The sequence below is a fragment of the Canis lupus genome, chromosome 16, assembly GCF_048164855.1.
Source record: "Canis lupus baileyi chromosome 16, mCanLup2.hap1, whole genome shotgun sequence".
Taxonomy (NCBI): Eukaryota; Metazoa; Chordata; class Mammalia; order Carnivora; family Canidae; genus Canis; species Canis lupus.
Genome location: NC_132853.1, coordinates 17,819,712 through 17,845,962, shown reverse-complemented (window position 1 = coordinate 17,845,962; position 26,251 = coordinate 17,819,712). Strand labels below are relative to the sequence as shown.

Sequence of the window (26,251 nt, the reverse complement as noted above, 5' to 3'; positions counted from 1 at the left end):
CTTGGGCAGAAACGCAGGGGTTTCCAGAGATGACCTGCCCTTCCACCATGACCCGAATAAGCTTTGCACAGAGGTGCTTGAAAGGAACAAGGCCTCTGCAGGGAGTGGCCTGAAGGCCATGCTGCCAGCCAGAGGAGGAGGGGAAGAGTTTGGCAGGGACACCCTGGCTCCTTTGGTCCAGCCTCCAGTGAGAGCCCTCCCCCACCGGGGGGCGGAAGAGAAAGCGGCCGAGTGCCCACAGTCACTGCCGGCCAGCCCAGAGGAAGCAGGTGCACTGGAATGGCTTCCTGCTGCCACTGCGGTTGCAGACGGGCCTGGGGTTCCTCCTCCAATGGCTGGACCTGCTGGAGGCCTCCCTCCCCTGGGGACACTCGCTGCCCCACTGCGGGGCCCTTTGCCATCTGCCTTGCCATCATCACGCACGCCCCCCACCCCCCAAATCTGACCTAGTGCTGGTGGCCTGCGGGCTGGGGATCAGGTGGGGAGGAGGCTAGACCAGGAAGCATGCACCTCTCACAGCGAGGAGATTCTCGGGCCCCACCCCTGGCTACCCACACACACCTCAGCATTGGCGCCAGTTCTGTGGCTGGGATGGGGCAGTCCTGGGGCCCAGGGAGATTCAAATGCTCACAAGCACAACTCAGGCTCTCAGTATACCTCCGTGCTGGGCCAGCCCACACGCTGCCAACTGCTGACATGATGAAAACCTGACCCTCAGTGGCCAGGAGGGGTTGACATGGGGGAGTAATGGAATGACTGGGAGGCAGCTATGTCTCTCCTCACTTGCTTTTTTAAGGAACTTACTTCTCTAGAGTAATCTCTGCTGAAAATGAGACCTACAGACAGTCAGGGTATCCCCAAGATGCCATCTGTGCTCCTTCCAAGTGTCTGAGCCACAGAAATGCAGGAGACCATGCTGAGTCCACTTCTGGCCACCCTGACAGCTGGAGGGATGACCCCTGTATAGTGCCTTTTCTCATCTACTAGGAGGAAAAAGGGTGGAGGGCTACGCTGGTAATACGAGCCTTCCGAAGGTCCATGAGTTACTGGGCTTCCAGGCCTTGGAAGAAAAGAGTGTTCCAAGAAATGAGGGCCTCAGGCACCAATGGTCTGTGGGGAAGGCGTGTCACAGCCTGTGGGCAAGCTGATGCAGTCCCATGACACGGAGGTCTAGAAAATGGTGCCCCCTCCAAAACTCCCAAAGTCCTGAGTCAGGCCCAGGAGGTTTTGGGAGGTTGCCTGCACTGGATGATTCTCTCCCCACCAAGAAGCTCAGAGAGGGGCCCCAAGGCAGCGCCCCCTTCACCACCACCTCCTTCAGCCACATCTGGGGAAATAACAAAAAGGCCCCTCCTTTCGTAAATGAGGAACCGGCATGAGGAGCCTGGGACATTTCCGGGGTGGGTGGGGGGTCACAGGGACACTCACCCGCATGGCCTGGCCTGGAGCAACCCAGAGCAAGGAGTCTCCTCTCCGATGCTGCTCCGTTAGTGGCTCAAAATAGCACTGGCTTCAGCCCCGCCCCTGGTCCCCTCCCTCTCCCCAGGCCCCTCCTGCTGGCAGCCCGAGCTGCCCAACCCTGGCCAGAGCCAGTCCCAGACAGTGAGTGGCCTCCAGGACTGCGGATACCAGGTATGCCGGGATGGAGAGGGTAACACAGCGTGTGTAGATGGGGAAGAGGAGGCACGGAGAGTGAGGGGGCAATGGGTGGGGGGCGGGCAGTGTTGAAGGGTCAGGGGCAAGGGACAGGGAGGGTGGGGCTTTCCTACTGACACACACCCCGGCTCCCAAACAGCTGAGCTGATATGGCCCCTAAAAATAGCAGAGGAATTTGAGACCTGCAGCCCCCGGCCCCACAGGCCAGGATGAAGACAAGCACATGCACGTTCTCTCTCTCTCTCTCACACACACACACACACACACACCATCACGCATGAACACTCAATCACAGCACAGTGTTCTTGAGAACACACAAATCATAAGCTCACCCCAGCCATCTAATTACTGCGGCAGAGGCCAAGGAAACCACTAACGTCACATCCAATCCAATATACAGGGCCCGCTGCACGCTGGGCCAGAACGACAGCCATGCAGCCATCCTGGAACGTCTGGCAGGAATAGAGTGAGACCCACACGATCAGTCTGTGGCTGCCTTGCCAGAAATACACTGGGGACATGCAAAGAATCAACTGCACTTTCTGTGTATACACCTCTTGCCCTACACAGCTAGAGACTGCACAGGCACACAGGAGGGTGTGGTGGGTGGGCCTTGGCCCTGCAGAGGAAATTGTGGGTGTCTGGCCAGTGAGCAAGGGTTGCCCATGAAAAGCCAGTGCTCCTCATGAAGAGAAGGCCTTGCCTTGCTCTTCAGTTAGTACCAGGGATGTCGGGACTGGGGCTGGGGACCCCCAAGAGGCTGAAATGGGAGCTGGGGGCAGATGGGGAGGAGCCAAAAGACAGGTCTTTTGAAGCTGTCTCAGAAGCTGTAAGCTCTGCAGAAAAAAGGAAGCTGGCCTGTTTTTTTCCTCTCCAGGAAAAAAAAAAAAAAAGAATGGGGTGAGGTGGTGTTAGGAGGGCCTGAAAAAGAGCTTTCACCAAACCAGTGTCCAACCACGGTGGCTGGAGATCCCCCAGGCCTGTTACCCCAGATAGTCTTATGAGCCCAGTAGGTCTTGTAAACAGTATGACTTTCTCTGTTGAAAGGTTGATAAGCACTGCCTGGGAGGACCAAAGCCCAGCTCTGCCTCTTCCCTACCACACAGGACCATTGGGACGTGGGGTCCCGCCTCTGGTTTCTAGGGACTGGTGTGTCGTCCCAGGGAGATCGTCTGGCCCTGCGGGGGCACGTGCTGTGTCAGAGCTCTTCACATCCCCAGGACTTTCTCGACACGCTGGTGCCAACCGTGGCTGCAGCTGAAATCCCTCATGGGACTCCAGAAATACTGATGCCTAAATCCCACCTTTTCCCCCTAGTTTCTGATTTAATTGGTCCGGGAGGGAAGCCTGGGCAGTAGGATTTGTAAAAGCTCCCCCAGGTGATGCTTATAGGTAGACAAGGCTGAAAACTGTTCAATATGAAGGCAGCAGAGGGGTCCCTTTGTTAAGTCACTGAGTGCCTGAAAGAATGAAGGGATGAAGCACGTAGCTGTGTGATCCCTGGGCCTGGGCCTTAAACGGCCCTCATCTGCAAAATGAGTGTTCTGCACCAGTAACTCTTCTCTATAGTCAGTATGAGACTGGTAAAATCTCAGTGAGTGAAAAGGTTTGGTTCTCAAAGCATGGTCCCCAAACCAGCAACCCCTCCCCCTTCCAGACCTACTGAATCAGAAATTCTGCATCAGGGCCCCAGCACCTGTGCTCTAACCAGCTCTTCAGGTGATTCTGAGAACCACTGCTCTGAAGGAATTATTCTTGGTGTCCCGTGGCTGACAGTGAGTCTCCCAGGTCCAGCCCACCGGGTTCAATCGTGGCTTGTCCATGCGGAAAGCTACACAACTGAACCCTGTGCTGTGATTTCTTCACCTGTACAAGGAGGGCAATGAAAGTACCTACCCAGTAGGGTGATTGTAGGCATTAGAGGAATTAGTGCTTGCAAAGCTCTAGGAACAGTGTCTAACACAAAAATTTTCAATAAACTTATCGGAAAAAAAGTTTTCGATAGTTTTAATTTTTATCATCTATCTGTGATCATTGTCGCGGGATGGGGGAGAAGAGAAAAGCAAAGCATCACAAGCAAAATTTCCAGGTAACTGAAGACTATCCCCTTTAAGGCACAACATATTTTCTATTTTAAGTGATTTTCGAAATTCTATTACTAACTTATAAATCATAAAAACACACATTTTGTTGGTTCTCTTCTATTTTTTTTTTAAGATTTTATTTATTTATTCATGAGAGACACAGAGAGAGAGAGAGGCAGAGACACAGGCAGAGGGAGAAGCAGGCTCCATGCAGGGAGCCCGATGTGGGACTCGATCCTGGGACTCCAGGATCACACCCTGGGCCAAAGGCAGGCACTCAACTGCTGAACCTCCCAGGCGTCCCTGTTGGTTCTCTTCTTAAGTAAAACACTCAGAACCCATCTCAAACATCTCAAACTCCTGAGCTTCCTCTCTTGAACTCCCCTCATTTCCCTCCTCTACAGATGAAAATGAGGGCCCATCATCCCCATTGTGATGACTTTGGACTTCCCAGCTTGGCTCCAGGCCAAGTATGCCCCTCGCCATACTCAACAGGCACCAGCCCTGTCCTAGGCGCTGCAGCCAACCTCGCTCCATGCCCGTGTTGGTAAGACCAGATGCCCTCTGTGTCCGGATTATCTGCTTTTTCATTCTTTTGTCCCCATCAGCTGTCACTCCACCTGTCAGCATGCCTGTCCCCAACAGTCTCACTTCCTTCTAATGAGCAGTTTCTGCCAAAGGCTAGAGAACCAGATAACCGAGCCTGATATAACAAAGTCCAGAGCAGAGCAAGTGGAATACCAGAGAGCTACTCTCCTGTGAGTAAAGGGCCTGGGTTTTCCCCCCAAGACTTGCTGCCCTCTATTTTGGTCACCTGAGGATCTTCTAGGCCCTCCTTCCATTCAGCAGTGCTCTGGAAGATGACCAGGGACTGGTATGTCATCCCAGGGAGATCGTCTGGCCCTTTGGGGGCATGTGCTGTGTCAGAGCTCTTCACATCCCCAGGGCTTTCTCGACACGCTGGTGCCAAGAAAAGTTACTGGTGCACCCCTTATGGGTGACCGAGGTGTCACTTTACTTTCAGAAGCTTGTTCTGAATTATTAGTAACCATGTGTCAATCTACTCTTTTCTATTCAGACAACTAGATCCTGGTCATTCTGTCTCTGAGTTGACTTGTGTTACTGATGGAGATCATCTCAAAGCACTTTCTTCCCTCCGTGACAAGGGCAGACCTCTTCATTCAGAGAAGAAACCTGAGACCTGACAACCCACTCAGTGTCACACAAAGCCACCACCAGTACCCCTCCTGCCCAAAGGTTGGTGCTGCCTCAGGCCCCAGTAGGTCTTAAGTAAGCCCAACCTATAACCCCAGGGGGCTGGGCAGTCACTCCCACAGCCAACCAGACCACCCCTAGGCCCCTGGGTCTGCCTCCTGGCACTTCCCTTTCCCCTTTCTCCCTTCTTTTCCCCAGCTCCCCTCATGCTCTCACTTTCTCAGGCAGATATTCCCACAGTCCCCTGCCCTCATCACCACCAATGACTTAGAAATGCTTCTCTCTTCCCAGGCTCTGGGATTGAGACCCACATCGGGCTCCTTGTGGGGAGCCTGCTTTTCCTCTGCCTGTGTCTCTACCTCTCTCCCTCATGAACAAATAAAACCTTAAAAAAAAAAAAAAGAAAGAAATGCCTCTCTCCCTTGCCCAACTTTCCCATCTGTCAAGGTCGACAAGTGTCACCTCCCTCATGCAGTCTTCCCCAGACCCCAAGGCCTGCACAGAGGCATACTGCAAAGAGCACACCTTCGCAGTCAGGCACCCCAGTCCTGGATCTCAGCTCTGCGTCTATCTTGCTGCCTGACCTAAGGGAAAGTTACTCAGCTTCTTAGGGTGTCCACTTTTTTTGCCTTATAATACCTATTACTACCTTCTGGGTTGTTGTGAGAATTTAAAAAAGACAGTATATGTAAAGTACCTGGCATTAGGCCTGGCAAATTGTAGGTAGTGATTAAATTATTATCAAAAACCACAGTCCTGGGCAGTCCCGATGGCCCAGCAGTTTGGCGCCGCCTTCAGCCTGGGGTATGATCCTGGAGACCCGGGATCAAGTCCCACGTCGGGCTCCCTGCATGGAGCCTGCTTCTCCCTCTGCCTGTGTCTCTGCCTCTCTCTTTCTCTCTGTGTCTGTCACGAATAAATAAAATCTTAAAAAAAAAAATTAAAAAAACAAAAACAAAAACAACCAACCAACCACAGTCCTGTCTATACCCAGATATCACCATGTACACATGGTGGTTTTTTATACTCAATATGGCACTTTGCTAGATACAATGGAATGAGCATAGATACTAAATGGGATTAGATTCTAAAGTCATCCTGTAAGGCAAATGTAAAATATAGCCAAAATTACTCTCGAAAATCCCTTAAATTGCTCACAAAGTATAGCACACATTGTTTTATATATTCTACGTATCTGCAGGAAAGCATAGCATGGACAGTCATGTACAGCCTACAATAAAAAGAAATACACAAAATGCAATGTTTAAATTTTTTCTCACACAAACATAAGTGGAATTTATTGAATTTTGATGTGCATGTGCCACAACTACACAGCATAAACTAATGTTTTGAATGGTAATCTATTTGTGATATGTCTAAATCTTATCTCCCTGAACAGGAGGGACCATTTCCTATGTCTTTTAAATCTCATCCCCCTCCCCAGCACTAGACACACAGTAGGTGCTAAGTATCCACTGGATTTAACTAACTGACCTGAAAGGTAACTGTTGTGAGATACATGGTGTTGAACACAATAGGGAAAAAAGAGATATCCACATAGAGTAACAACCTCGACTACCCTGCGGTGGTGGTGTGTGTGGTTGTTGGTGGTGTGGGGTGAGTGAAAGGTCCTCTGTTACTGGCACTGGGCCAGGCAGAGTGGCTAAGCAGGGGGGCAGGGGCGGGCTACACAGAAGGCTCTGAAGAGTGAAGCCATTCACATATTCAACTAGCAGTTACCGGTAATTCCTCAAGGTGAGCACCAGGGAGAAGCACCAGGCCGGCTTCTTTTTCTGGCACTTCACAACTGGACTGTGAGCTTCTCAAGGAAGAGGCTGTATGTCTGTGGTTCAGTCTGTGTGCTCTGCACCTCCCGAGAGCATTGGGTCCTGCTCAGAGGCAGTGCTCCATAGATGGATGAGTGAGTGATTGAAACAAGATGATGCGGACACAGTTCTGACCTCAGCAAACATACAGACAGGAAGAAGAGAAACAAAGCTACCCAAGTAATTAGAATTGGTGTAGGATCTACTCCATGCTCCAACAAGGTCACTGATAATGTTCTAGGGAAATTCAGAAGCAGAGATCTTTTCCTGCTGGGGAATAAAACAGAGAGCTTATGGGCAGCTTGGGGCTAGGGCCATGAAAAATGGAAGGAAGTGTAATGAGATGAGAGAAGAAGGGGATTCCAGGGTAAAGGAGTAAGATAATAGAAGCATGAAACATGAAGCACAAGCAATAAGTCTGGATGAAGTGACACAGATAGGTAAACAATGAGAGGCAAAGCTGGGAAGGTAAGTGGGGCCAGATCAAGAATGCCCACGTGTCATAGTGGACAGGTGTGGTTTCAGCTGTCCACAATCCATTCCTCTATTCTCTGATTGCAGCACCCCAATTTTTCCCTGGGGACCTACCCCAGCATGTGACTTGAATCTGGCCAACAAGTATGTCATATCCCCAGGCTACAGGGACTAGTTCATGGAAGGCATATGATCCAATCAGTACCGAGGCCATTGAATGAAACTTTGGATTACTGAAAGAGTCACACTTCTCCCATAAGACCTGAACCTGGTGCTGTGCCATTTTGTCATCAGTTGTCTGAGGACCAAGCCAGTATGGAAGATGAACTGAGAGACAGGAAAGGCCTGGTTTCTAGATGAGGCTGAACTTACAACCAGTTCTACCCCCTGAATGTTTCAGATGTTTGACCCCAAGCATTTCTTCTTTTTAAACCAGGTCAGCTGGGCTCTGTCACTTGCAATTGAAAGGGTTGTACCTGAGGAAAAAAGGGAGGTAAGCAGCCTAAGCACAATGCAGGCACATTCTGAGCACTAGCCACGAGTCAGGGCTGGAGTCAGGGATCGTGCTGCTTGTTTTCCTCACAAAACTCTGGGAGGTGAGTGCTGCAAAAGAGGAATCATGGTCTGGGAAACAGGCTTACAGAGGTTAAATGACTTGCCCGAAACCACATAGATAGTGATTGGCAAGACCAGTTAGGACACTAGTCATTCTGACTCCAGAGCCCTGCTCCTTCCACTCTCCCTCCTGCCTGGAAAACAGTGGGGGTCACAGCAGGCTTCTGGATAATGAAGGGACATGATTAAACCATAGCTTTAGGAGTGCTGATCTAACAAAAGGATGCTGGGAAGCAAAAGAGGCTAGAAGCTGAAAGACCACTGAAAGTCAAGGAGATGGCCAGAGGACGGATGGGAGCGGGGTTGGTATCTCCTGTATGCTGATGGTGGGGAAGAGACAGTGGGTGATGCAAGACAGAGACTCAGCAACTATGCGGGGAGGCTGGGAAATGGGCACGGAAGTTGAAGGGTGGGGTTAGGAAGAAGATGTAAAGCCTCCAACGTTTCAAGCTGTCAAGATTTCAAGAGAACAATCTGAAGCCACTATCTAAAACAGGAATGTCAGATGGAGACTGATTTAGAAGATAGCTTGGAAAACACTGAGCCTGGTGTTCTACTTGACATCCTAAAAGAATATCTGACCTTATCTCTCTAGTTCCTCTTTAATTCAAAACTCCTTTAAAGAGAAAGAAAAGGTTTATAAACACTATCCCACAGTGCTTGTATTAGGACGAATTTGCAATGTACAAACTGTCATTAACAGAATTTACGGAAGCTAGGGGACATGCACTGTTTCAATGAGGTGGTGAAAAGGGCAAGCCCAGGTCTGGGTGCAGACACTGCTGCCCTCCAGGCGGTCTCGGTGGCCCGCCGGGCGGGAGTGGGAGGTGGGGGGGGGAGCCGGGTGGGCCCCGGGCCCCGGCCCCGGCCCCAGCCCCGGCCCCAGCCCCGCCTGCGCTTCCAGGCCCAGCCCACCTGCCGGCAGGCGCAGGGGCGGAGCCTGGGAGGGGCGGAGCCGGGGAGGGCCAGCTCCCGCACATGCGCAGTGCGCCCGGAGCCGCAGGGCGCACCCGCCCTGCAGCGCCTCGGCAGCCCGGCAGAGGGCGGCCGCTCCCTTCTCGCCCGCCCTGGCCGCCCGAGCCGCGGGATTTCACCTCAGCGGGGCAGGCGTCCAGGCCACGCCCCCGAGAGGCGTCCCCCGGGAGCTCGAGACTGAGGGGGCTGCGGCGGCAAGATGGCCTCTCGCTTTATGCTGGAAGGGTACGGTCGGGGCGGCCGGGCAGAGCGCGGCGCCGCCTTTGTCTAATCACCGCTCCATCCGCAAGACCCAGAACGGCCCCTGCATGTAGCGGGCACTCAATACGTGCTCACTGATGGAATAAAATGGATGCATGAATGAATGAGTACGTGCATAAACAGAAGACTCCGGGGACGCGACGCTTTAAACGTGTGCTGGGGGGCGAGGCCTGCGACCGGCAGTCTAGGAAAGTCAGGGGAGGCGGCAGCCCCGGATCACCACCCTCACTGCCACTGAGGTTAGGTCTCCGCACTCCGCCAGCCCCTGCCTTAGCCCTCCCAAAGCTTTGCTCAGACCCCGGCGACAGAGCCCAGGTGCATGTGGGCTTGTCCTCTCTGCTAAGACCAGGTCTGTCCCTCGCAGTGGGACCTGGCTGCCTGCACAGCCCACTGCAGTAGGTCTGCTGCTCCCCAGACTCTCGGCTTCGGGGGATTTCCTCAGGGTCCCTGGGGATTTCCACATTGCCTCTGCTTTGCCAAGCTCCCACGAGGCCCAAAGCCAAGCGCCTGCCTTGACAGAATCCTCCATACCGCTGCCCAAATCCTACCCAAACTTGGTTCACCCCTGAGTCTACCAAATGTACCACATACACAATATTCCCATCCCCAACCCCCTCTGGCAGACATGAGAGAATAAGCATAATGAACTATTGTTCTCTTTTTCACATAAATGACAACTCTTTTCTATTTCCACAGAAGAAAAAAAAGGAAAGCCAGTTTAAGGGTCGGCCACACAGATTTAAATAAAACATCAGGAAGGTCTTCCCGGGTATGAGAGATGGAAACACATGGTGCTTATTCTCAGCGCCAGGGAGGCTGCTTCAGACAAGCCTCAGGTTCCTCCAAACACTGGACACTTGATACATAGTTTGAGGATCTGTGTGTTCACCTCTGGAGGCCTTTTTTTTTTTTTAGCCTGTTTCTAGAACCCTTTAAAGTAAAAATAAAGCTCAAATTCAATCTCCATAGAAGTAGGAGGAATGAAGCAAAAGCTTCTTTCCTACCAACCTACCACCTCCACATTACCAGCCTTGGCCAAATCCACTGGGGCATGTGAGCACCTGTGTGTTACAGAGCTGGGCAGAAAACATGCTTGGCAAGGTGGGGAAGCACTGCCCCAGTTGTGGTGGCTCACAGCCAGGGACCTGTTGGCCCTGGGGCATCAGGATTCCAGAGCTGCTGAAGTGTAGAAATTGCCAAAGAGGACAAGCCTTCCTTCCTGAGAGGAAGGGAAAATGCCACCATCCCCAGCCTCACCAGGAGGGCTGCAAGAGGAGAGAAGCCTTCAAGAGCACCCCACCATTGTTTTCTGAGAACTCTCTGAAGCTGCACTGTTCAATGTGGTAAGCCCGAGCCACATGTGGCTACTTAAATTTAAGTTAAATTGAAACAATGGGAATACTTCTGATTAAATTAAAACCAAAAAAAATTTTTTTTTTTTAAGATTCACTCCCTCAGTCATGCCAATCACATTTCAAGTGCTCAGAAACCACCTGTGGTGGCTAATGGCTACCAGGTTGGAAAGCAAGGACTGCTGAACATATCTTTTTTTTTTTTTTTTTTTTTTCATAAGAGACATAGAGAGAGAGAGAGAGAGGCAGAGGGAGAAGCAGGCTCCATGCGGGGAGTCTCACGTGGGACTCAATCCCAGGTCCCCAGGATCAGACCCTGGGCTGAAGGCAGCGCTAAACCGCTTAGCCACCGGGCTGCCCTGAACATACCTGTTTTGGCAGAGCCTCCTGTCAGACAGGTCTGATGGAGAGAGCCCCCTTTCAGCTTGTCCTGGTCATCCTGTCCAAAGACTCTGTCAGGTGTTGCCCCCTGACCACCTGCTGTTCTCTCCTACCCCTGCCCCAGATTATGCTTAGGCTCCCGTCCAGTCCCTGTGTACCTTGCCCTGACCCCTGGGCCTCAGAAAGAAGTGGGGGAAGGGGACACAGTTTAGCCACAATATAACAACTAGCCAGGGAACAGAAGCCAGATGCAGAGGGGCTGAAAAGGCAAAGCTGAATGGAAGCCAGCCCCCACTCCAAGGCATCCCAGGCCTGGGAGAAAGCCCCTTGGTGCCACACAATCGTTCCTTGTTTCTACAGAGTCTCTGGACCATGCATGGGTAAGACATCTGGAATGTAGTGGCCTGAGGGCTTCCCCGCACCACCCGCTGCCGGACTCATCTGATGTGAGTGCTCCCAGAGAGAGATGTCCCAGCAGAACCCTGAGTTTTCAAGGGCAAATAAGGCCAATAAAGCTTCATTCTGAGCAGCATGCCAGGAGTTCTGCCCACGGAGCAATGGGGACCATAACTGGACATCTCCCTGTGTCACTCACTGGATGAACCAACTGAAGAAGGTAAGGAGGAGGACATGGCGGAAAAGGACTTTAGGACATGCCCGCCAGGCTAGAGAGGCTCAAGCAAGCTCCCCAAGCCTTGGATCCATGGAGGAATAAGGGAACAGGACATGGGTCTGACAGCTACCACAGTCTCTCACAGGCACTTAATATGAAAGGTTTTACTTAGAAAATCCAAGTGGGAGAGTCTGGGTGAGCTCATATGTGTGGTAAAGGAGCAGAAAATAGACCCAGGAAATTGTAGGTCGGGGCTGCCTCTCTGTTCTGTGCCTCCATTCTGTCCTCAGTTCCTGTTTAGCCCTAATCCAGATGCAAGATGGGCGTGAAGAAACAAAATAAGTTGTGGAGAGACCACAAAAAAGTGAAGTCTGTTTAACTGGAAAACAAACAGGTAGAAAGAAGCCTGGTATTCCGAAGTTGCTGGCATCGGACAAGAATTTGACTGGAGGCATTCATGGGAAAAGGAGCACAATTTTAAAGATGCATTGAACTACAGGCTAGTTTGGATAAACTCTGAGGCTGCCATGTGGCCCTGAGTCAACCTGGGGACTGATCTGGGTCTTATTTCCCCATCTTCACTTGGAGGCCCTTTGGGGAAAAGCACCATTCTGGAGACGAGAGTAAAGTGCCCTGTACTGTGCCCCCTTCATCCCCCCACCACCATCAGCAGAGCTGAGTCATTAACAGGCCTGTGGCATTCCTGGACAGATGGCCCATCAGGCTCCCAGGCACCAAGTACCTCCCAGCACCTTACAGACAGATTAATGATGACGATAATGCTATTCTAAGTGACTTGTGTGTAATGATTAGTTGAATCCTTAAAATAACCTTACAAGAAAGTAGTAGTAGTAGTAGTAGTAGTAGCAGTAGTAGTAGTAGTAGTAGTTTACAGGTGAGGAAAGTGAGGCACAGAGAAATTAAATAATTTGCCCAAGGTCACACAGCTTAGTAAACAGTCAGGATTTGAACCCAGGAGTCCAGCTGCAGAGTCCATGTTGTACCCAATATACACCAATGTATTAACAATATATACATAATCATCAGCATCTTCTGATTTGTGGGCTCTTCTGCCAATGCTGCCTGCCTCCTTTTTCTCCTCCCCAAATGAGCTGGAAGCAGTTCCACAGCCAAAACCAGCCCTTCCATCCAACTTCATATTTGCCAAGCATCTGTTTCTATAGCAACAATAAGATCTGCAGTTTCTGGATTTTTGAAGAGAATATGTGGGGCGGGAGAAGAGGGGACCCTTTATAGCATGGGTCCCTCTTTCAGAGGCACAGAAGAGAGACTGAAAACAGGTGTGTTAAGGAAGATGCAGGGGCTGAGTAGGGAACCCAGGGCTATGATAGAAGCCAGAAAACTGCTATGCCTTGCCTCAGAGACTAACTCCTATGGTCTGGACAGAGAAGGGGAAGGCCAGTTAGAAGGATTAGAAGCTGACAGCAGAAATGCTTTGGAAGAGTCTGAGAGAAAAGGACACCCAGACTAAATTTTGCAGTGTATGTGTGTGTGTGTTCCAAGCCATTTCCAAACTGGGTATCCTATCACAGAGCCTGGTTCTGCGCCACAGGTCGAGGCCAAGGAGTGATGGATGGTAGCAGGGAACAATAAAGGAGTCCTGGAAGAGGAACGCAGACCGGCATCTGAGTGCCTATATCGGGTGGTTCACCTCCACCGGAGAGGGTGAGAGTATTCTGGGTGGGGTGGTCAGGCTAATACCCCTCACCTTCACAACACCTAGGCCTCATTCCAGCCTGCCACCCCCAACCTCATTTATACAAGAAACACCTGTCATTGTCCAGAAATCCTGAGGCCAGAATCCAGATCACTGCAGGCCGCCTGTGCAGTGCAGGATCCGCCAGGCAAAGCCAAATGCTCGGGGGAACAAGAATGTTTGCTGGTCCCTTGATTCTAGGAAGACAGCCCACAGCCGTCTCCCAGGCTTCTCAGGCAGTAGGCCTAGTTTCCTTTCAGCTTCTATTGAACTTGATGCATGGCCAAGTGAGTGGGGACTCAACCTTACCCGGTGCCTGTGTCCTCTATGTAACCTAGGCCACCTGCGGGGGGAAGATCCAAGGCTGTACCTAGCTCAGCATGAGCTGAGTCCCCAGTGCCTGAAGTACCAGGCACATGGGCTTCCACAGCCTGGATGGCTCCAAGTAGCTGGAAGATGCCAGCTACTCGGGGAGGAAACCTTCCACTGTTCTGAAGCCAGCTTCTTCAATTGGCTCCACAACTAGACCAGTCGACTCACAGATGTGGGAGGCGGGGGCCAGGAGAGGCACGACCAACTGAAAGGGCTCCCAGCAGAAAGAACCAGTAGGGAGACCATTTCAGACCCTGTTCCTCACCCTGGCCTTGGAAGGCTCCACTGGAATCCCCAGACACTTTCTCCATGATGAGATGGGGCTGGGCATGAAACTGGGTATCAGTCATGAGTGTCTCATGCTGCCTGACAGTGCTGTCACTGCCTGGCCTCTAGCCCATGCCACCCTGGGCTGAGATCTATCTTTTTGCAGATGTCTTCTCTTCTAGAGAAAGCACAGGTTCCCTGGTCATAGGGATGGCGTATTCAGCCTTTCTCCTCCACAGAACTGAGCCCACAGGGTGACATGGAACAGGTGCCCTTCAAGGCTTTCTGACATCCCACCTCAATTGTGCCAGGCTCCATCCTGGGCTGTTCACATTGGGCCTTCCTATGGCCCAGAGCCATGCTCCCCACCCTCACCTCCCAGCCCTCCTCTGCCCAGGGCCAGGGCCAGCCTCAGTCTTAACTGCCAGGAGAAAGAGCCTTGGAAGTACCCTCTGCAAGAAATCTCCCCTCCCTATGGGTACCCTGCACACCATAGGGCCTGGCAGTGAGAGAAACTGGGGAGGGAAAGAGGAAGTGAGTCAGCTCCTTGCAGAAGTGGGAGTGGAAGGGAGGGGCCAGCAATACTGAGGTCAAGGGGCAAAAGGCACAGAGGCCAGAAGGGTCACTAAAGAGAGGGAACCAGGCCCTGGAGACATTACGGGGGCCCACTGAGAAGGGGTGGGTAAGGGGGACAGACTCAGCAGTGCCACCTCCTGCCAAGGCTGGGTGGCCCCCACAGGCCAGAGAACCTGGATCTGGCAGCCACAGCCCCACCTGAGGATGGAATCTGAGGCAGCTCCCCTTCCTGACTCACTCACCGGGTGGAGGAAGTGAGGCTTGTGGGATATGGCCAGCTATGTTCTCTCCTCACCAGAGGAGTTTCTGGTGCCGAAGGCCTCCCTGCACCACCCGCTGAGGCTCCGAGCACAGAGCAGTTGGGATGCCCTAGCATGTTCCCTGGCCCTCTCTGGCAGCCCCTGCCCATGGGGGAGCTGTCCCCAGGCTCCAGCTGGAATCTGTTGCCCTGACTGGGAAAAATCCTTGCTGTGAAAATTCCCAGCCTGCTGACATTCCAGCACGCAGGCAGAGCAGGAAAGCAGCAGAAGGAAAGAGGAAGTCTTGAGCCCTGCTGAGCTACATCCTACCCCCTCAGAGACTGCAGCCAGTATGACAAGCACATTTCTCCAAGGACCCCTGGGTTGGACGCTGTGTGACCCCACATAACTCCAAATCTGCTTCTTACCTGAGCCCAAGCTTCTCACCCAAAGACATCAGTACAGGGCCGGGAGGCAGGCCATCCTGTGACCTGCTCCTAGATGCCTAGAGTCTACCTCTCCTCCATTCCTGTGGGACATGCTGAGTGCCCAGGCACATAAGAAACAGGGAGTAAAGCTAGGATATGTCCTGCAGACAAGTCACCAAGGCAAGTCAGGGTGGGGAGGGTTCTAGAAACCAAAACTGAGGTACATGAGGAAAACCATGTAGAAAGAATAGGAAATCAGTTCCTGACCAGGGAACCATCTTCTTTCCTTCAACAAATATCATGAAGTGCTCCAGAAGCACCAGAGAAATAAGATAATGAATTAATAACAAGCTTGATGAAAGTTATCAAAGAAAAGGATGTGACAACTCAGAAGGTCAGGGAAGGCTTCCCTGAGGAAGTGACATTCAAACCAGGGCCAATGTGTATGAGGGCATGAGGATGGGCAAGGAAAGGCATTACAGACATAAGGAACAGCAGGGACTCCATGGGAGAAGCCAGCACGAGTTCTTCGTTGCTACCTACTACCTGCTAGGCCCTCTGCCAGGCCATGCACCTCACCTTTCCCCCCACAGTGCACATGAGGAAACAACAGGATGCAGTCCCCATGTGACAGAAGGAGACCTGTTCTTAGTCAGAGGTGACACTCTGAGGATCTTGCAACCTCAAGTACTGCAGAGGTCAGTACTAGCATGTCAGACCCCTCCAGGGTCTAGCAGATGTGTAAGGGGCAAAGTGTGCCTCTATATCACCTGCTAGAAATCACACTCAAACACCACCAAGACAGATGCTACTTCTCTTCCTAAGGCTTTCCCCAGCCACGCTTCCCAGTACCTCTCTCAGCTAACACCTGCTGCCACCTGGGCTCACTTCCTCTGGCCAATTAATCCTCTGGAAAGACAGAGCAGCAGTCACACCCTTCTACAGCTCACTATCCACAGAGCAAGAGCAAGAATGGCCACTTACTCCTTGCTTCTCCTCCCTTTCTGGAGGAGAGGCCTACAGGGGCAGCAGGAGTCAGAAGGATGTAGGCCTGGGCTGGCCAGTGGATTTATGAGAATATCCAGACACCGTGTTCCCCTACCCTATATAGCACACAAGTGAAGTGCAAGGAGCTGATGCCCTAAATTCAACTCCTGATAAGTTACTTCATAGCCTTGAAACCTTCGGCCACATACTTATCCTTAACCTCTCTGTAATCCGGTATCCTCACCTGTGAAATAAAGACTATACTGCCTGTTTCAGAGGGTTGTTGGGCAAATTAAATGAAAACAGGTGGAACAGTGCCTAACGTAGAGTGAATGCCAGCCACAATCCTCATCCTGGCTAGGACCTCTCAGGCCTGGCCCCCAAGGCATTCCTGTGCAACAGAATATTTATCAGATCAATTAAACACCACTTAGGGAGCATGCAGGTGCCGGACACCATCCTGGGGGCGCCACACAGGATCCTGGACAAACACCCTACATTCTTCCTGACCCGAGTCCGGGTGAAGCCGCTGGGTCGAGCCCCACCAGGGAAGAATGTCATGCCCTCATTCAGAGAAACCTATGGCGGGAGATTAAAGCAGCGGAGTGGTGACTCGGGTCTGAGGAAATAGTTTCCCAACCAACCCAGAGCCAACAACTGAAAAAATAAGCTTTGCTGACACTATCCCCTGTATTTAACAGAACAGAAGCTGCTGCCAGACACCACGCAGGGCTCTGGGCTGGGCTCCCTGCAGCCCCCCCCAAAACTGCACAGCAGGAGGGGTGGGGAGACAGAAGACTCCACTCCCTCTCAGCGCCCATCTGGCCCAGGGGGCGCCTGCGGTGATGCCAGAGGCCTGGAGCACATCCGCACCCGCTGCCTGGCACTAAGGATGGAAGTGCCAGGCAAGCCCCCTCCCCAACTGGGTCTTGGGCCGCAGCCCCCACAGACCCAGGCTCCCCAACTTAGGCTACAGTGAGGAAAGCCCAGCAGCTCAGCATGGTGGGGTGGCGGGAGCACTGCTGGCAGGCAGACCGCGTGCTTGTGGTTTCTGGGAAACGCAGAGATCGGCAGCATTTTTAAAATACTTGTGTTCCCACCCACCACACACCCCCCTTCACCCCACTCCTCAACCCCCCCACCCCAGTCTGGGTGTTTGCATATCTGGTATTTTCCAGAACCATCTCAATGTAAATAAGAGATTAGAAGGGAGCAGAGGACAGGGTGGCCAGGGGCAGCAGGGTGGGCCACGGGGCCTCTGGCCAGGGCCAGAGGGGCCAGCGCAGGCCACCTCAAACCCAGGCCCTGCCCCCACACCAGGGCTCTGAGCCGTGCCTGCAAAAACAACCAATGACCATGACATGTACCCACACCCAGTTAGTTCAATGTGGCCTGGGCACCATGCCCACCACCCACGGGCTGGGTGGCCAGGGCACTCTGGGGCTGCGGTTCGTCTAGCAGCTCATGGGGAAGAAGGCAGAATGTGCCTCTGAGGGCAGAGAAGGGAGACCTAGTAGAATAGAAATGACCTAGTCCACCACTCTATGCTGCTGGTCCCATGTACCCCACTAATCCAGGATCAATAACTCCCAAAGACCTTTCAACCAACATTTCTCACACACTTGACACCTACCCACTGGCACCTCATTCATTACCAAAAGAACTCAGTTTGGGTTCTACTCTGAGCCCCCAAGCCAGAGCTCTCACATGGTGAGGCTCTGATGTCAGAAGTGCCTAAAGCTTTGGCACAAAATGAAATAAGAATTTTCTGTTTAAAACAAACAAACAGTTACGATAACTCTCTCGGGTCCCCTCACTCTTTGGGAGCTTTTTACCAACACTTTACTATTACCGCTCAATAAACTTTGCTTTGCTGCCCCCCAAAATGAAAACAAACAAACACCAAAAACCTCTCCAAGCATCATTTGGAGTAACATTAGGAACAGAGGGGGTTTAGAACACTGAGTCCAGGCAGCACCCAGCAGCTCCAGCAACACCAGAAGCCCCAGGAAAAGCCCACTGCTTAGCAGCTGGCCTGCCAGACCTGAAACAGTACAGTCTTCTGTCTCTCCTTGGTACCCTGCTGGTCCCAGTTCTGGAAGGCCTTGGGGGCCTGGGGCAAGGTTGGTGAGGCTTGTACAGCTTCTGTCCAGGACTCAAGGGCTTCCTGGCATAGGGGCCCCTGCCCTTCTCCCAGATGTAGGCATCCCCACCCGCCAGTCTCCTTTCTCCCATCGGCAGTCCTGAGATGCTGGAAAGACCTAGGGGAGCACCCAGCACCCCAGTTTTTCCTTCAGATGGTTGTCTCTGACGACAGGGCTGCAGGGAAAGAGTCTGAACAAAAGCATCATGAGTTCCCACTGGAAAGAAAACTTTACCAGGAGCAAAGATGGGAAAGCACAAGGACGGGCTAATTAAGGAAGCAAACAAAATTACCTTCCCTGGATGGCTTGAGAGACTGGGCAGAGGGGAAGGTACTGATCTTCTTTATTTTTTTTAATATGTTTTTTTAAGATTTTATTTATTTATTCATGAGAGACACAGAGAGAGAGAGAGAGGGACAGAGACACAGGCAGAGGGAGAAGCAGGCTCCATGCAGGGAGCCTGATGTGGGACTCGATCCAGGGTCTTCAGGATCACACCCTGGGCTGCAGGCGGCGCTAAACCGCTGCGCCACCGGGGCTGCCCAGGTACTGATCTTTTTTTATTTTTTTAATTTTTTTTTATGTTATTTTTTTTATTTATCATAGTCACAGAGAGAGAGAGAGGCAGAGACACAGGCAGAGGGAGAAGCAGGCTCCATGCACTGGGAGCCCAATGTGGGATTCGATCCTGGGTCTCCAGGATCGCACCCTGGGCCAAAGGCAGGCGCCAAACCGCTGCGCCACCCAGGGATCCCGGTACTGATCTTCTTAAGCATGTACTACCTACCGAAATCTACGAAAGGTGGTTTACACAGAGGTGACAACCTCTTCAGGAACCTCATAGCCCTATAGGCTTTAAGTACAAACCCCAGGTCCAGAGGGAGAAGAAACTGTATCACAGATCTCTGGTAAGTGCCTGACAGCTGCAGACAGCCTAAGAAACTAGACCCCACTGGAAGGGGGTGGGTGCAATGTTTTAACCACTGCTACCTCGCCCCTCCCACCACAACTTCGAAAGCTCAGGGAAGCAGTGCTTTCTGGGTAGAGCTCCCATGCAGGCTAGTTCCTCTGACTCTTGATGGTAGGACAGCCACATTAGCCAGGGTTTAGCCAGGTGGGCTCTTCTGAGCTTAGAAACATCCTACACTACTGCTTCCTGCGATGGGCCCACTGAGGATACAAACAGAAGGGCCTGGCTCTCCTCTCTCCCAGGCCTCATCCTTCTCAGTTGGCCCTTGACTTTCCTACTTGGATTTATGGAGCAGGAGAAAGGGATTCTGATCCAACTGGGACTTAAGATCCTCATCTGTACCACTACCTCCTTTCATCTCACTAGACTCAGGGAATGCTTTGTCTTTTGACAGACAATGTAAGAGTAACTGATCCAAAACCAAATACCCCAAAATGCTCTCCCTGAGGAGCCAAGAAAGAACTTAGTGTCTTCCTCCAAACCTGGCATCCTACTTGGCTCTCCTCTTCTCCATCCCCCCAGCCAGTCAGTCACCAAGGCTACAGAGTCCCTTGGTTGCTCAAGTCTGAAATCTCTCTCCACCTCCACTGCTCTACCCAAGTGTGGGCCTCTGTTCCAGGATGACAACGGTCGGGCCCTCACTGTTTGCTCCATGGCTGCCCTTGCTACAGCCAAAAGCATTCTCCACAAGCAGCCAGAGAGATTTTCTAAAATCTTTTCCTATCACTCCCTGCTTCCTGACCTTTGGTGGAAGCTCGCATTCCTTAGGCTGGTTCACACGGGGCCTTCATGACCTGTCCCCTGCTTGCCTCTTCGGCCACTTCTCTCAGTACTCATTCCTCACGCACTGTGCCCCCAGCCTTATCCCCCAAATGCGTCATTCTCTCTCCAACCTCTAGGTCTTGGTATGAGTCTCTTACAGCCCTCCCCTTCCTCCTGCCTCCCCTGCATTCACATCCCACCCAGATGTCAGCTTTCCCTGTGATCACTCCCAGGACTGTACTGGAAGTCCCTCTGCTGTGCCTCTGGGACCCTGTACCGGCCCCTGTTGGGGAGCATCTCAAGCAGCACTATCATCATCTACTACTTGACCATCTCTTCTGCTAGACGATGAGTTCCTAGGGGCTGGGGTTATGTGCTACTCACTGCTGGATCCCAGGATCTAGCACACAGCTTGTGCTCAGCAGATATCCGTTTAATGAGTGGAGTGGAAGAACAGATGGTAGAAGAAGAGCTGCTTCTCCCAGGCCTGCTGAGTGACTTCTATTGGGCTCCATGTCTGTCCTACTACTGTGGCTCACCCCTACTCCCAATGGAACCTTACTAGCAGCTACAAGGACATGTGGAGGTGTGAGCCAAGCATTCTGGACACACATCATGTGAGAAGGAAACCTGAGGGGCTGTCTCTCCCTGGGGCCTTCTCAACAGGCCAAGGAGAGGAGCCACGAGGCCTGGTCTCCATCTGTGTGCAGAAAGAGAACAGATGGCTAGCCAGTTCCCTCAGAGCTCCCTGGGGACAGGCAATGTGTGGACACAGTTGATGGATGACCTGATGGGCAGGGTGGCCGCCAGGAGCTGTCCTTGTGGGGCCAGAGTTGTCAGGGTGCCCCACCCAGAAGCCTTGAGGAAGTGGGAAGACTCTTCTTGGCATGGAACTGGGCTTAGAACTGCTGCCAAGAAGAGAAGCCAGAGTGGGAGGAAGAGGAGGATAGAGAGGATGAAAGCTGCAGTAGAGGCCGCAGCACTCCCACACCAGCTCCGGGTCTGTCCCAGGAGGTCAGGATGCTGGGCTCCCTCTGTTCCTCTCTGCTGTGGCCTGAGTTCCTGCCACCTGCCAGAGAAGAAAAGATGTGGGGCTTCCTCAGCCCTATGCGTCTCACTGCTCTCTCAGATGGCTCTTGGAAACTCATGAGGTTGGAGCTTGCTATATGTCCCCTGCCAGATCCCCCAGGCATCAGCCTGGGGAAGAAGTCCTCTGGGCACCATGGGGCTTGGCCCAGGGGGACTGGGGCAAGCCAGCATTTCAGGGATACCAGCTCTCGCTGTAATATGGAATCTACTGGGGCCTCTAAAGCTGAACCATTCATATCCCCAGGGATGGAGGAGCAGCAGCTCGTTGGAAAGGGAGAGTGGCTGAGAAATATGAGATGCCAGGATGATTCCTAGACTATAGAGAAAATGAAAAAGCATCTGGGATGTCAGGCCCAGGGCCCCACAAAGGTCTGTGCTGTGGTTCAGCGGGGGAGCTGGCAACAGTCCCCCAGGGGATTCATTCTTTAAGAACAAAATTCCATCTGTTAAAAATGTTAGCCTGGGAGTACACAGACATGGCAACATAGTATGGGCTTTGATTCTAAGATAAAGACTGCTCCTTCTACCCTGTGGTTCCCTGAGCTCAGTCTAGTTTGGTGACTGACACACAGTAGGTGTTCTATGAGAGTTTTTGGAATAAATGAGTCCTGGTCTTCCCTGGATTTCACAATAGGCTCCCTCCGACTCACTACCCTTCCTGACTAGCAAAACTGCTTGACTTCCACTGGGCCCAAAGTAAAGGAAGGTCTGGAACCCACCTCTGGTACTTCCTGCCAGACTTTGACCCTGCCGCTCCCAGGCTCTCCAGGCCCTACATGCTGCTAGGCTGAGAGCCATCTGAGCATCTACTTCCCCTCCCCGGGAGAAAGCCAGCACCAGGACTCTGCCTGCTTCCTTAGCATTTCCTCCCACTTCTGACTTTGATACATCTGGCCAGTCACTTAGTGCTGAAAGGTCCTGGCCAGGCTGTGCAGTGGTCTCACTGCAGGGACCAGATGAGCAATCCTAAAACCCACAGTTGGGAAACAGGGATGGCCAGAAGCCAACGTGTCCTTCATGTTCTGTCTCCAGGTGGAATATTCTAAACTGATATGTTGTAGCCACCCTATCCAAAGACCCCGGGGTTAGAGATCACTGTTCCCCTGGAGACCCTCTCATACACATCATCGAAATCTTTTCTGCTCCTATATCATCCCTTCCACAGCTGTTTTGTGACAGCAGGATAACAGCTGGGGTCTCAGGGATAGTCAGGTCATACTATTTCTGCAGGCTTGATAACTGTTATGTTTCCAGAGTGTTTTCTTCCAGGAGAGGTAGTGAAGACTCTTAGAGCCCAGGTGATCTTTATAAATCAGGTCCAGTCACTCCCCTGCTTCAAACCCTACAATGGTCCCATTTCACTGGGACAAAATCTCAACTCCTATTATGACTTACAAGGTCCTCCATGATCTGGCTCCTGCTTATCTCTGCAATCTTACCTCCTATTCAAGTCCTCATTCAAGTGCAAGAGGAGACCTGAAGTCATCTTACTCCAGAGCTAGCAAAAACAGTTGCACATCCCAGATATTCCATGACACCCTTGCCTTGAAATAATTCATCTTTTTCTTTTAAGTCTAATGGCTAAAAAACATGGAAATCCTATATTTTAGTCCAGATACCAGGCTGGACTAGTAGTCCAGACTGTCTCTCATCTGAAGTGGCACGTGTTTAGCCTCCATGCCCCAATTTAGAGCTCAGGAAACATGGTGCCCAGACCCTTAACCCTTGTACCCTGAAGCTTATGTCACCAAGGACCACCCCATACTAAGGTCGCTACTCCTCACAGGTCAGGTAAACCATCCTTGGGGCCAAGGAATGGCATGACTTCACCATTCCTGGCTACCCCAGTCATCCCCCCAAGCACAAATCCCAACCTCTGCTCCTCCCCACCTCCCAGGGGGATATACTCACATTGGCCAGCTCCCTGCGGGGTCCTTCACCACTCCGCAGCCAGCTCCGGCTCAGCTCGCTGAGCTCTGGAATGGGTTGCACCTTGAGCCGCACGCTGTCCCCAGACTGCCGGATCATCTCCACGATCTCATCCCTGGACTTGCTCTCCACGTTGTGCCCATTAATCTCCACCAGACGATCACCCGGCACCAACCCCAGGGCCAGGTCCTTGGTGCCCGCGCCTGGCTCAGCAAAGTGTACCACCCTTCGGTAGACCTGGCCCTCGGGGCCCCGATCCAGCATGGTGGTGCGTCGCAGGGAGAAGCCAAAGTCACCAGTGGGCCTCCTTTGCAGCTCCAGCTCCCGGAGGGCAGGTGGTGGCAGGTGTGCCACGGGGGGCAAGCGCAGGTCAGCAGGGAACCTCTTAGTCACAAGCTCAGGGCCTCGGGACCGGGGTCCAGGCCTCGGGATGCCTGAACCAGGATGCTGTGCCAGCTGTCCCTCCAGAGTCCTCACCTCCACCTGTGGGGAGGGGGCTGCAGAGTGCTCAGAAGGGGTGGAGGTTTCAGAGGCGCTCTCATCCCGGCTCCGCTGGGAGAAAGAGAAGCGTTTGACGATCATCTGGGAGTTCTGCTTGGCCAGGGAGCCAAACTTGGCGGCCCGCTGCAGCACGGAGCCGCGGAAGCTGCCCTCCTCACCCTTGAGGTCATCGCTGGAGCTGGCGGTACTCAGGTGGCCCGAGTCCAGGATGACGCTGCCCCTGTTGCTGTCGGAGTCAATGTCAGTCAGGTGCAGGTCGGAGCTGCTGGCCACCTTGATGGGGATGGGGTTGGAGATTTCCAGGCGTGTCTTGGATTCGCGCTTTGAGGAGCGGTTCAGATTGAAGAAGCCGCGCCGCAGGCTCATCTCCTCCAGACTCCGCAGCTCCGCTGCCGACATCCGCTCCTTCTTCTCCTTCTTCTCCTTCTTCTCTTTCCGCCCACCATCTTTGTCCTTGTCTTTCTTCATGAGGTTAAACATGGTGGGGTACTGCTTGGGCAGGGGGCAGCACCCCCAGGGGATCACAGGTGCTTAGTACAGGGCCCTTGTGCCCCACCTTGCTGCTGCGAACAAAAACAAGAGACAGAGAAAGGATTATTCGAGCAGAGCCTCTTCCTGGGTCTCCCATCCAGACAAGGCCAACTAATGAGCACAGCTCCCCTTTCCCAAGAGCAAGCTCAGTATGTGCCAGGTGCTCTGCTTTATACAATACCGTCTCTGTGAAGTTAATCCTCGTCACACTGCTATGGGAAGTCTGTGATCACCCCATTTGACAAAGAAGGAAGCTTGAGGTTTAGAGAAGGTTGTAAAAGTCTGTAATGGCCTTTCACCATGATAAGGTGCTTAGTTAGCGGTGGTGTCTAGGAGACCTGCCCTCCTGGCAGGAGGGTGCCATCAAAGCAACCTTGTACCCGACGTCAGATTGAAACACAAAGCTGGGACGCCTGGGTGGCTCAGTGGTTGAGCGTCTGTCTGCCTTTGGCTCGGGGAGTGATCCCGGAGTCCTGGGATCGAGTCCCACATCGGGCTCCCTGCATGGAGCCTGCTTCTCCCTCTGCCTGTGTCTCTGCCCCTCTCTCTGTGTGTGTGTCTCTCTCATGAATAAATAAATAAAATATTTTTAAAAAAAGAAGATTCAAACACAAAGGAAAAAGGAAAGAGACTTCACATACCATCACCTCCCCAGAGCCAATATCGCCTTAAAGCAGCAGTCATCACATGCAATTTGGCTCTTTGCTCAGCCTGCTGCCCCCCAGAATCAGCCTTAGCTCCTGCCTGACAGAAGACCTCGAAGAACCAACACTTTTTTCACGAGTTCCACTTGCCAGGCACTTGACACACACTCTCATTTGAGCCTCACATCATCCCTGCAACATAGGTATCATTCTCTCTCCTTTATAAATGAGAAAATGGGGCTCAGGAAATTAAGTATAGGGATGCCTGGGTGGCTCAGCAGTTGAGCATTTGCCTTCAGGGAGTGATCCTAGAGTCCTGGGATCGAGTGCCGCATTGGGCTCCCTGCATGGAGCCTGCTTCTCCCTCTGCCTGTGTCTTGGCCTCTCTCTCTGTGTCTCTCATGAATAAATAAATAAAATCTTTAAAAAAAAATTAAGTATATGATAGTTGTCACACAGCAAGTCAGCAGCAAATCCTGTTTTCTTTCTGGGGCCTTGGCGCCCTGAGTGAAGCAGGGAAGGAAGGGGAAGTTCCAGACTGAACCGATCCTGAGAAACTCACATCCCTTCTCCACCCCACCCCCCCAGACCAACAACTAAATATAGCCCCAGGAAGAAAGTTGTGGCAGCCTGAGAGAAAATCTGGCTCCAGGGCACAGGGCACGTGCGCCTGCAGTGCCAGCCTACTCCTACCCCTGCGCACACCTGACTGGGGACAGGACCGAGAAAGACCTGGTGGGGGTGGAGTTGCAAGCCAGGAAACAAGTTCTAACCAGCAGGGAACAAAGAGTGGAAGTAGGCCATACCACCTAATTAGAAATTAAATGCAATTTTTTCTCTCTCCATGAAGGCCTCCCGCTCTGAGTTTGAGACACAGGACCTATAAGCTCACTTCCAGCAATGACCTTTTGCAAAGCCCTGGAGAGGCCTTTCCTATCTGTGTCCCACCACCGCCACAACAAAGGATGGCCCTCCAGGTTCCCCAACCTACTGAGATGGACCCCTAGCCCCTGTACAAATGCCGAGGAAGACGTCAAGGCCAGGAATTCCCAAAGGTCCTGGTGGCACTGTCTATTGCCTCCTCCCCACCCAGCACCCTGACCCATGTGGTTCCTGAGAGATCAATGTATCCATCCCAGAGCAGTGCTCATCACAGAAATACAATTCAAGTCATAGGTGTGATTTAGAATTTTCTAGCAGCCACACTAAAAAAGGTAAAAAGAAACAGGTGAAATTAATGATAAATCTACATGAAAAACATTGAGACTATTTTACATTCTCTTTTCCATATTAAGTCTTCAAAATCCAGTGTGAATTTTATACTTACAGCACATCTTAATTCAGGCTAACTTAATCCAGGCGAATTTTAAGTATTCAACAGCTACTGGCTATTGAACTGGGCAGTACAATTCTAGAGAAATCTTTAATTGTAGAGCATATCCAAAGAGGTGGGGAATCTGACCCAGTTACTAGCTCCCTGTGGACCTAGCAAGCACCCCTTTCCCCCTCTGATCTATTTCTACTTAGTAAAACAAAGTTCCCTCTGAACTTTTTGGTTCGAAATGCTCCATGCACAGTGCCTGGGAGTAGGAAGACAGGGCATATAGAGCCCAAGAAGTGCAAAGCCAGGGGCAGCCTTGTCC

The 26,251-nt window shown here is 52.1% G+C and overlaps 1 protein-coding gene and 2 long non-coding RNA genes across 31 annotated transcripts in view; 2 read left to right on the top strand and 1 right to left on the bottom strand.

Moving 5' to 3' along the window:
* Nucleotides 1–26,251, bottom strand: part of MYO18A (myosin XVIIIA) — a 98,374-nt gene that overhangs the window by 62,800 nt on the left and 9,323 nt on the right. For 24 of the 28 annotated variants that reach the window (XM_072779232.1, XM_072779235.1, XM_072779236.1 and 21 more), the window contains one exon: nt 22,915–23,996. In XM_072779232.1, coding sequence (XP_072635333.1) covers nt 22,915–23,913 — 999 coding nt within the window. In that variant the 5' untranslated portion in view covers nt 23,914–23,996. Of the gene's footprint in view, nt 1–1,428; nt 1,498–22,914; nt 23,997–26,251 lie in introns of those variants that run through there. The other 4 variants (XM_072779234.1, XM_072779252.1, XM_072779256.1 and 1 more) reach the window with 2 other exon arrangements.
* On the top strand, nt 1,411–5,365 carry LOC140606201 (uncharacterized). Of its 2 annotated transcripts, XR_012008584.1 has the most exons (4): nt 1,411–1,632; nt 4,145–4,498; nt 4,819–4,997; nt 5,247–5,365. It is a non-coding gene; the product is annotated as an uncharacterized lncRNA (long non-coding RNA). The 2 variants fall into 2 exon arrangements; XR_012008583.1 differs by having other exon boundaries at nt 4,145–4,997.
* Nucleotides 8,896–13,085, top strand: LOC140606203 (uncharacterized). Its single transcript, XR_012008588.1, has 2 exons — nt 8,896–10,449; nt 11,200–13,085. It is a non-coding gene; the product is annotated as an uncharacterized lncRNA (long non-coding RNA).